This window comes from Poecilia mexicana, unplaced genomic scaffold, assembly GCF_051168715.1.
Source record: "Poecilia mexicana isolate PSO_F unplaced genomic scaffold, ASM5116871v1 scaffold_21, whole genome shotgun sequence".
In the NCBI taxonomy this organism is placed as follows: Eukaryota; Metazoa; Chordata; class Actinopteri; order Cyprinodontiformes; family Poeciliidae; genus Poecilia; species Poecilia mexicana.
In genome coordinates, this window is record NW_028263390.1 from 395563 (window position 1) to 407435 (window position 11873).

Genomic DNA, 11873 nt, shown 5'->3' on the forward strand with positions numbered 1-11873 from the left:
CTCCTTTTCATGATTATTGCAGCACAAAGCTGCTGACGGAAACGCTCGGTCTGTTCTGACGAGACTTTCCATAAACCGTTACCGTGGTTACCGTGGAGCTGCAGGTGATTGGCTGAAAGCAGAGAACAGAAGAAGAGCTGGACTCTGAACCATCAACACAGAAAACCGGACAGAATTCAGCAGGTTTCTGACGGAGGGAGAGCGCCCCCATGCGGAAGGTTTCCGCCAGAAAGAGACTTTCACCGCAGATCAGGACAGGAAAGATCCAGAAGCTCCTCTGGATTCAGCAGATCAACTGAGAACAAATTCATGAAGAGGAAAAAGCTCCTGATGTGGAGAGAAACTGGTTTCAATGTTTTTATAAGCAAAAAGCAAAACGCTTCAAAACTGGAGCGAGTCGGACGTTAATTTATCAAGTTCTGCTGATTAAAGTTTTTCAAAACAATTTGAAAGAATGAAGTCTGAAAAATATATCAAACTGCACAAATTATAAAAAGCAAAAATGGGAAATGGAAATTGAATGAGGAAGAGGATTGGAGTGGACTATTAGGACAGTCACAAACCATGTTGATTTCTACAAACCATACAGACTCAATTTAATATATTCCATAGGACATATTACACTCCGTATAGACTGAATAAGATGGACAACAAAATTCCTCCCAAATGTCAGAGATGCAGGTGACCGATGGGAACCTTCTGCATGCTTTGGTATTGTCCAATAATAGGAAACTTTTTGAAACACATGATTGAGATCACATCAAGAGTTGTGGGACATCAGACTGAATAAGAACCCAAGGTGTGGATTTTAGGAGATTTAACAACTATTAGAATAAATTATTATAAGAAATACTTTATTCTTCTTGCAAGCACAGCAGCAAAAAAATGTATTTTGAAAAATTGGAAATCTGAAAAATCGCCATCAATAAGACAATAGATTGATGAGTTGGTGTCTTACTGTAAACCGGAAAAGATTCTTTATAATGTGAGAGGAAAACAAGCAGCATTTGGGGCCATATGGGGCCCCTTCATGGAAATGTTATCATCTATGGACGTGACTGACCGGGATGCGGAATGACTCAAACATGATCTGGCAGAACTATGGCTGTGTAATCATATTACCTGTACTATCCTGTAAGTGAGAGACGTAGGGGGGGGGGGAGAAAAAATACATAATCTCTGATTTATTGACACTTTAATAGGCACGACCAGTTGTGTTGAATAGTTCTCAGGTTATTTTGAGGTTTTGCTATTGTGTTTGTTTTTCACCCAGTTTCTTGACAATGTACCAAATATGAGTTTGTCATGCATTTGAAAATGAACAGAAATAAAGCTGTTTAAAAAAATGTACAAATTAAAGTTCCACTATTGCATACAGATTATAAATTCTATTCAAAGTTTCACTTCTGAAATTATTATTTTTCAAATATTGAAACATTTATAATATTGAAACCAATTTGTCTCCATCCTGCCCCATCATGCCCCATCCTGCTCCACCCTGCCCCATCCTGCCCCATCCTGCTCCACCCTGCCCCATCCTGCCCCATCCTGCCCCATCCTGCCCCATCCTGCCCCATCCTGCTCTTTTCACGTTCTGGATGTTCCTGTTTGGTTCTGATGTTTTCTGCAGCTTCGTTCTGAAACATCAAAAGAACGATGATTTGCTTCAGGTAAGAGATTCAGGATTTCTGCTCATTTCAGCAGATTTTTGTTTTGGTCCAGTCAAAGTAACGAAGCTCTTAAGTGAAGTTTATCATGTCTTCACGTCTTTTATCCCACATACAGAACACAAACAGGAGACTAGGAATCAGATAAATAAAGTTGACTTTGAGCAAAGGTGAAAATGTGAGATGTGTGGTTCTTGTCCTGTGGGGGAAGCCGGGTCGCTGGGTTGCCGGGTCGCCGGGTTGCCGGGTCACCGGGTCGCTGAGGGTAGCTGGAGAGAAAAGGAAAGGTCATGGTAAACTGCTTGGATTCTGAGAAATGGAGTGGTTGTACTTGGTTGGCCACCAGGGGAAGTAGAACTGATTTGGTCTCTGTGATGGAGGGAGGAGGAACGAAGAACTGTCAGAATCTTCAGCCGGGTAGGAGATGGACTCGGGCAACCAGCGGGTAAAACCCAGGGCGCTACAAAGAAACACCTGAGAGAAGAGCAACAGGTAAACGATACTTGAGAGAAAACTGGAGCCCAGGCTCAGAGGGGCAGAGCAGCAGACCACACTCCAAGATGACGAGGTAGATTGAGCACACCTGTGACCGACCCAGACCAGGTAGGATCAGCCTCTTGGCGCCATCTAGTGGATGATGAAGGAAGCAGCAGACAAAAGAAACTCCCCACAAACAACAAAGTTGGTATTTCTTGTGTGTTTGCAGTGATTTCTCAGCGGTTCTGCTCATTAACCAGAACCAGAACCAAAGAGCCTTTTCCCTCTTCTCAGCAGGGTGTCATTATGGAGCCGAGAAGGTTCAGTTCGGTTCTGGTTCTGCTGTGCCCAAGACAAAGAGACACTTTACTGACCAGAACCTCCAGAACCTCCAGATTCCGGGAACCAAAAACCTGTTTAGCCCGAGTCTGACATCCGCTGAGTTCTCTGACAGAGAGGTGAACTCTGTCCGGTTCTGCAGCATCACAGATTTGAAGAAGAACTCCGGTTCGGTTCTGGAGCTCCACCCGGACCTAAAGCAGAACCTTCTGGTTCCGACCCACAGCAGCCACATGAAGCTGCTCATCCAGTCACCTGCTGCCCCCTGGTGGAAAACAGCAGCAGCTGCAGCCAGAGGCCTCAGATCTGTTCCCAACAAAAACATCGATTTTATTCAAGTAGAATTTAATGGATATTGTTAATAAATACGATCATAAATATATTTTATTCTGCGGAAGGAATTAAAATATTGTGGATGATATCAGATATTTTCTATTTCGATTTTTTATTTAATCTTTCATAACAAAACCTTTATGATATTAACGCAGTAATTTATCTCCTAAACGAGAGAATTCATTTAGGAAGTGGAGTATGAAACATGTTGATGGAGATTAATTCATCAGATCAACCAGAATTAATGTTTTCTGGAAAACATTCAAACTAAATCCTTCAGATAAATGTGACAATTTTCTAAAAAGAACATTTATTACATTTAATCAATACACTCGAATTAATTTCTGCTGTTAGAGACATTTGATTTTTTTTTCATATTTTGATTCAGATTAAAAAAACCATTAACAATAAAAATGAACCGGTTTATTAGAATATTATTTTTTAAAACGTTTTAAATGTTTTTGAAACAATTTAAATACCGATTAATATTTATATTTATTGTTTGTGAATTTATTAAAAGCAGCAGGACTGCTGAAATTAAGAAACATCAATTAATACAAAAGTAAATCAATAAAAACAAACTAAAATGTTTTTATTTCATTTACAGCTGAAGATCATGATGAAGGTCATTATTACAGTAGAAATGAAATGAAACACGGAGGCTGCTGGTTCTGCTCCGCTTCCACCTGAAGGGAGCAGAACCGCAGCCGAACCGTAGCTTCCTCCTCCTCCTCCTCCTCCTCCTCCTCCTCCTCCTCCTCCTCCTCCTCCTTCTCCTCCTCCTCCTCCTCCTCCTCAGCAGGTTTCATCTGAGCTTGTCTGGAGGAAAACTTTCCTAATTGTGCTCATTGTTGTGTGAATCTGTGAAGCTCCGGCTCTGATGTTTGATCGGTGTGTGAGATCGGCTTCCCGCTGAGAGCTGCACAGAGCCGGCCGTCATTAGCCGGATCAGCCGGACAAACGACCTGGGCTGGCCGTCAGAAGTGAGGCGGAGAGGGGGCGGCGGGGCCGCTGCATCCCGCTGCATCCCGCTCATTATTCACCGATAACAGGAGCAGGGAGGCAGCTGGGAGGAGAAGCTGCAAATGAGAGGAAGGACGGAAGAATTAGCAGTTCCTCTGATCCATCACTTCTTTATTTCTAGCAGCGCTAACATTTCCTTTAGCGCTCTTAGCTTCTTCTTCTCAGGATGCACTCTGAGTGCTAATTTCCTTGGCTGTTTTGTAAAGTTTTAGTTGAAGTTTTGGTTATAAACTGTTCAGAAATCTTCTGACGTTTAAATATATGCTCTTATTTTGAAGTGGTTTTAATTCAGGTTTTGTCTTTTTGTCTAATAATTTGATTTCAACAAGACACAAAGTTCTTGGTTTTCACTTCTCTTATTTGTTTTCTTTTTCTTTTTCTTTAAACTTGTAGGACATGAATTATAACATCAACAGTAAATTGGTGCTCAATGGTCAGCGGCTGCCACCTTCGTCCGACTCTCATGGTGGGACGGCCGCTGCAGCGATAGACTTTATTTTATGGCTGTTTTTACAAAGTGACCCATAGAGCCACCGTTCATACATAGAGGTCGGTTAGTTCCCTAAAACTGAACCCCAACCAGAGTAGCAGACTTTAAAAACATTTAATTAAGCAAGTGTAAAAAGTATCTGGTAAACCACTGAGTAACTGATCATAACACCTGACTGAATATTCAAAATGTGTCCTCAGACAACGAAGAGCATAAAAGTTATGTGAACATTCTGATATTTTACAGAATATCACCAAAATATTTCGATAAATAAGGAGTTGGATTTGGAAGCTGGTTCTGGACCAGATTTATCAGGATAGTTGGTGTTTTTCATGGCAACACTTGAAAAAGAAAGAAACAAAAAAAAATCAGAGCAATATTTCATCATTTGATATAATAAATGAGCCAAAGAGCCACTTGTGTCTCCAGGCTGCAGATGAAAGTCTGATCCTACACAGCAGCTAAAGGTGCAGCACTAGAACATTTAATTCATTGTTAAAGTAAAACTGTGAAGGTTTTAAAAAAGTGATCCACCACTGAGTATTAATATAAGACATTTATTTAGTAACTTCTTTGGTTCCCTGTTGTTCCCCGTCCAGAACCGCCCAAGACTGCAGGTCTGGGTCTGGTGCATTAATAATAATGATAATAATCATGATTTGTTCTTTAAATTATCATTTGTATTATTTTGGCTTATATTATTATACATTAAATAAGCAAATAATCAAACCAATATAGTCGACTAAAAGCACAATAAGAAACATAATCAGAGCAAAATGTTACCAGGTCTGCAGTTCCTCTCCTGATTTATTCTGTCTGGTATCTCACTGCGCCACGATGGACACTTTTTTTTAATTGCCTGTTTTCATCCTCACTGACATGTTCAGCCTGGGATTTGCGTTTTCCTTCTACGTCCGCATCTTTACGAGAGGTTTTACTTCTAAGGAGGTGGAGAATCTGGTCAGGATGTTTTAAAAAGATCCGGGTTGACAGCAGCTCACCGCGGCTGCGTAGTGTCCGATAGGCAGCCGTGACAGCAGAGTTCAGAGGTCCTTCAGCTCCCTCCACCACAGACATGAATATAGACATGAATACTAGACCCTCACTGAGCGCTGAGATCTACGTTACGTCGCCGCCATCTTGTATGTGGCAGCAGGGATCGGAGCTCCTGTTCTGTGTTTCAACCGTTTTACGAAACAAACTGGATTCATTGGCTTTACCTTCCACAGGTAAGGATGAAAGATCAGAATTACTTGACTTTGCTGATGAGAAACCGCTGTTAGAGGAGAAGTTCATTAAAACCAGAGGATTTAGTGAGGAAAGATCAGTCAGGATCAGAGCTGGAGCTGCTGCTCTTCAGTCTGTTTCCAGCTCAGCTTCTCCATGTCGGTATTTAGCTATAAAGATGCTACGAGTCAGAGCCCAACATGCTGAAAATGGCTTTTTATGAATGTCAAGGAAACATATATGTAGTTTCACTTTTGGATCATTTCTCTTTTATCCTCGGCTTCAGCCTGAGAACCAGGACGTCTCAGAAGTCATTGAGTTCTCCCAGTGAGACCAGCAGACTGAAGCCTGTGACCAGTGTTCCCAGTATAATAAATAAATGTTTTATTCTTTCACTTTTTGTGTATTTTTTAAATATCTCAATCTGAAGTATTAGTGTATTAATACAGCTTATGTAATGAAATAAGAATAATTTATTCTGTTAGAATTATTTTCACTCTTTGCTGTCAATAGCAGAGTTGACGTATAATAAATATTTTTTCTCTGGAAAAAAGTAAGAAAAATATGTAGTTTAATGTTTGACAATGACTGATTTATAGATCAAAAGTCATTTCTCAATAATGTATAAAAAATAAATACAAGAAAATAATTTGTTGCCTTGAAACGTTAAATGTAGATTAAATTATGGAATTATGTAAATATGTCCTTTAAACACTGTAAAAATGTCTGTTCATCAATGTTAATATAAAAATGATCAGAATAATTTCTACCAAATAAAACATTGAGCTCTTTATCAGAAATGCCCCAAAACATTAAATAATCACATCAAAAGTTAGAAACTGTCTTTAGTCATTTCTCTGATTACCAAATATATTAATGTGTGAGAAAATGTGTCAATGACAGGAATTAATTTAAAATACTTTGTAGAACGGCACTTTGTGAAGTTCGGTCCATTTACCTGTATTAGCTTACTGGGAGAGATGCCACATTCAATATGGCGGACGCTGTGACGTATTGCAGCAACGGGCCGACCCGCTCCATGACCTCTGACCCGCTCCATGACCTCTGACCCGCTCCATGACCTCTGACCCGTTCCATGACCTCTGACCCGCTCCATGACCTCTGACCCGCTCCATGAGGCGTCTACGTGTTCATGTCTTTGTCCGCAACGAGAATTTAGCTGATCTAAATATTTCCTGTTTTATTTTGGTCATTATTGTTACACTTAGTAACAATGTGAGTCTATCGGACATTTATAATACGGGACATTGCATATTTTAACGGACAGGTAGCAACCCTAGTTAGCGCTATAGCATTAGCTTCAGCTAAATACCATGTAGCATAGCGCATCAGCAGAGCTAATGTTTATGACTAGTGCTGTAGGGTTAGCAGCTACTGGTCACCACTGGTATCTAATAATCTAAAATTAAATCTGCCTAGCAACACATGATGCATCATATTCTAGTTTTAGCCTGTCTGAGAGGAAACGTCTCCTCACAGAGGCAACTGTTGTTCATCAACCTGAGAGGGGTCAAGGGTCATCTCCAAACCAGACAGGAAAGCCTCCCAGTGAAGCTCAGAGACAGACTTAGTTAGCAGGTCAAAGGTCATGAAGAGAGTTACTGTGTGGAGTCAGAGTTCAGAGCAGCAGATCTGCTGAAGGTTAAAGCGGATCATTAAGGATCAATAACACTGATCTCTGAGGCGGTGAGCCAACATGTCCGCTGCTCTTATTATGTGAAATGAGGCTGAAACAGCTCAGAGCAGTAATCGCCGTGACAACGGCCCGCCTGATCAGAGCCTCAGATCAGGAAGACGGGCCCTGGGGGGCCGCAGACCACCAACGCCTCCAAACAGTGCTTTGTAGCTCCGCTTTAATGGCGCGCGGCGCCGCGTGGGGGGCGGGGGAAGGAGGCATGCTGGGAGATTTAGGATTATCTTAGCGAGAGACAACAAAGCAAAGCGGCCATTTAAAGTTTCCACACAAATCTGGAAACTTTTCATCCATGAAAATCAGCTTCAAAACAAACCAACAGGCTTTTATTTCATCAGTTTCCATAGCAACCGCTCACAGCTCAGCAGGAACAGAGAGGCTGGGGTCAAAGGTCAATCATTTCACAGAAACGCTGTTTACAAACGATCGGTTCTGATTTGGTTCTGATGTGCTGGCTACAGGTTCTGGGTCGGCTACAGAAAGCTGACAGTGATTTAATCAGGGACGTTTTTATCAGACAGAACCGGGTCCCGGACCGGAACTGGGACTGGGATCGGGTCCAGGTCCAGAACCCTCTTCAGGCTGCTCTCTCCACCTCTGATCGGGTCAGAACCACAAGCTCGGGGAAGCCCGTCCTCGGATCGGGCTCCCTGCTGAACTGCAGGTCGACGGCGTCGCCCACGACGACCTCGGCAGTGGTGAAGACCTCCAGGTCGCCCAGAACATGGCCGCCCACTGTGGCGCCCTGGGCGTCTGCCAGGCTGATGTGGAGGTGGGCGTCGCTGTTGAGCGTCCCGACCAGAGAGACGATCTCATAGCGACCGCTGAGCTGCAGAACCTGGGAGCAGAACCGGGTCAGAACCTGACTGGACTGAACTGTTCACACGTCAAACAAATCACTGAACATGAACCAGTTCACCTGAACAGTTCCTTCTCGTACCTCGTTAGTATTTGTTGCCGTGGCGTTTGCCAGCCTTAGCGTTGCCCTGGTAACGCTGCCCACACAGGTGATGATGAAGGGCGCTCTGAGTCTTCGCTCCTCCACGAACGCCTGCAGCGACCCGAACAGTTCCTGACCCGGACCGAACCGGACCGCATGGACCCGCAGCGCCGACCCGGCCGCCTGCAGGAGGAACATTGTTCTCATTTAAACAGTTCAGAATTTTTCTAAAAATTCGGTCTGATGTAAAATAATATTACAAAGCTTCTGACATGTAATCAAAATTACTGCAAATAATCTGCATAAAAATAAAGGGAAGCATTAATTTAAAGACATAAATTAAAATACAAAGTTAAAAAAAATGAATGATCTGCATATTATTCTTATCTGAGATAAAAATGCAAAAAAATAAAATTAAACCCAAATGTAATGACGAAAATATGATCAAATACTTTATCTAATTAAAAAATGCTTTTGAAAAACTGGATTATTATTATTATTATTATTATTATTATTATTATTCATTATTATTATTATTCATTATTATTATTATTATTATTATTCATTATTATTATTATTATTTATTTTATATAATAAGAAAATGACATTCTCTCTGTGTTTTGGGTTTGTTTTTATCTGGTTCCGTGTTTCTGTCCCGCAGCGCGTCGAGGCTCATTTGGACCCGACAACCAGAACCAAACAAAAGAACCCAGAAGAAGAAAACGTTTCAGAAATGTTAAAAATTCTGACAGATTTTGTTCTGGTTCTGACCCGGTTCTGAGGATCCAGAAGTCGCTGAATGGTGCAGCTGGTTCTGTTCTGCGTGTGGCCCGTTCAGGTCTGTAACCGGATCAGCGCCTAAGTAAACAGCAGGCTGACCTCTGACCCCGGGGGACGGAGGGCGGGTCGTTAATGCTGCAGGAGGCGGAGCTGAACCGGGTCTGAACCAGAACCAGAGTGTTTTTTTCTCTTCCGGTTCTGATCTCATCCCAGCTGGTTCTGTTGGGTTTATCTGGTTCTGAAGGAATAAAGTCACTTCATTCATTCGTAGATCAGTTTTTAATTTAAATTTTAATAATAATTTCATATTTTATTCATTTTAATTTTATCCATAAATTAAATGAATAAAATTTTAAATCCATGGCTTTTATGTTGCTATTTCTATAAATGTCTTATTTCATTTATTCATATATTTATTTTGAAATGGATCATTTTTCTTTGCATTATTTTAAAAGACATCTTTTAATTGATCAACTTGATTTATATAATTTAACAATTTATTAATTTTTTTTCTCCAATCATGTTATATAAGTTACAAATTTAATAAATTGCTTATTGAAAAATAACCTCATCTTTAAATGAGTCATGTTATTTTTATTTATGTATTTTAAAGTTTGATATTTAAATATTCATTAACTTGATGAACAGATCTGACTGGATGTTCAGATAATGAGTCAAATAAAAATTAAAAATTAAAAAACAGAAAATGGCTCCACTGTTCTTCACAAAATAGACAAACAAAATTTTAAATTCTTAACTTGCAACTAAAACTTGTAAATAACCCAAAACTATCAAATAAACTAACAACAAATTAAATTCAATAATAAAAAGAAAGAATAAGTAACTCCTACAATTATGATTTATATTTATATAATTAATTAAATCATTGTCTTCATTCTTCAGTTCATTAATTATGAATTCTGGTTGGATTTACATTTTATCCATCCATCTTCTTCCTCTTATCCGGGCTCAGCAGGAGGCTCAGACTTCCCTCCGCCAGATTCCAGGAATCCCACAGCATTCCCAGCAGAGGAACGCCGTCCCTGCAGCCTGTCCGGGTCGTCCCTGGGCCCCTGAGTGTCCGGGTCGTCCCCTGGGCCCCTGAGTGTCCGGGTCGTCCCCTGGGCCCCTGAGTGTCCGGGTCGTCCCCTGGGCCCCTGAGGTTCCGGGTGGAGTGTCCGGGTCGTCCCCTGGGCCCTGAGTGTCCGGGTCGTCCCCTGGGCCCCTGAGTGTCCGGGTCGTCCCCTGGGCCCCTGAGGTTCCGGGTGGAGTGTCCGGGTCGTCCCCTGGGCCCCTGAGTGTCCGGGTCGTCCCCTGGGCCCCTGAGTGTCCGGGTCGTCCCCTGGGCCCCTGAGGTTCCGGGTGGAGTGTCCGTGTCGTCCCCTGGGCCCTGAGTGTCCGGGTCGTCCCCTGGGCCCTGAGTGTCCGGGTCGTCCCCTGGGCCCTGAGTGTCCGGGTCGTCCCCTGGGCCCCTGAGTGTCCGGGTCGTCCCCTGGGCCCCTGAGGTTCCGGGTGGAGTGTCCGTGTCGTCCCCTGGGCCCTGAGTGTCCGGGTCGTCCCCTGGGCCCTGAGTGTCCGGGTCGTCCCCTGGGCCCTGAGTGTCCGGGTCGTCCCCTGGGCCCCTGAGTGTCCGGGTCGTCCCCTGGGCCCCTGAGGTTCCGGGTGGAGTGTCCGGGTCGTCCCCTGGGCCCCTGAGGTTCCGGGTGGAGTGTCCGGGTCGTCCCCTGGGCCCCTGAGGTTCCGGGTGGAGTGTCCGGGTCGTCCCCTGGGCCCCTGAGTGTCCGGGTCGTCCCCTGGGCCCCTGAGTGTCCGGGTCGTCCCCTGGGCCCCTGAGGTTCCGGGTGGAGTGTCCGTGTCGTCCCCTGGGCCCTGAGTGTCCGGGTCGTCCCCTGGGCCCTGAGTGTCCGGGTCGTCCCCTGGGCCCTGAGTGTCCGGGTCGTCCCCTGGGCCCCTGAGTGTCCGGGTCGTCCCCTGGGCCCCCCGGTGGGCTCCGTCCTGACCAGATGTCCGTCAGCCGGACCAGCGGCTCTACTCTGTGCTTTGTACCGTTTTATTTATTTGATTATTTACCATTTTAACTGAATTTGTTCCATCTGATGCTGATTCTGAACATGAATTTATTTCAACACGTTCGGATCATTTAACGAGTCCAAAAACCCAGAACCAGAATTCTAGACAGTCATCTGCAGCTGAAGCAGAAAATTAATCATTTCCAGAAAACGCTGATGACACTTTGGGTCAAAGTTGAACTTTTTCCTGTTCTGTCCAACAGGAAACAGGAAACTGACCCTTCATCTGTTTATTCTGCTGGAACCCAAAGAAAAGTTTGGCTTCAGATCAGAACCAGAACCAGAACATAAAAAAGGCCCAACTCACCATCCTGCAGCAGATCAAAGATCAAACTCCACAGAAACGAACTGCGCATGCGCACAACACTCACCTTCCCACATTTTTCTTTCCTCCTAAAACTTTATTAACAACCCAGAGCAGCAACAAGTGACAGCGAAGTATGAACCAAATTATCCATTATTTATTAAAAAACTGCAGGAAACTCACTGAATTACTTGTACAGATTTTTGTTTTGCAATAAATTTAGTTGTTAATTTACAACTTTTGTTAAATAAAAAAACTCCATTATTTCATTTGATAAATATTAAATCTGACAAACATTTACGTGAATAACAATCATATTTAATCTGAATATTGATGTTGGAATATAATTTAAATCTCGGAGAAATTCTGGCTTAAAGCTCATCAACTTCATAAAATCTGAAAGTTGTTATGTTCCGGTTTTACCGCTGAATGTTTTCCTTCCGGTGTTTGACTGCCACCTGCTGGCCGAGCTGGAGCTCTGCAACAAGCACAGAGACCGAATCTGGACAT

The 11873-nt window shown here is 43.1% G+C and overlaps 1 protein-coding gene across 1 annotated transcript; it reads right to left on the reverse strand.

Annotated features, from left to right (window-relative positions):
• Positions 1–7574: 7574 nt before the first annotated feature.
• On the reverse strand, positions 7575–11417 carry LOC106905893 (uncharacterized). Its single transcript, XM_014970935.2, has 3 exons — positions 11367–11417; positions 8211–8393; positions 7575–8108 (listed from the first exon to the last, which is right to left on the reverse strand). The coding sequence occupies exons 1-3, from the start codon at positions 11367–11369 to the stop codon at positions 7848–7850; spliced, it is 447 nt and encodes a 148-aa protein (XP_014826421.1). The 5' UTR covers positions 11370–11417; the 3' UTR covers positions 7575–7847.
• Positions 11418–11873: the final 456 nt, after the last annotated feature.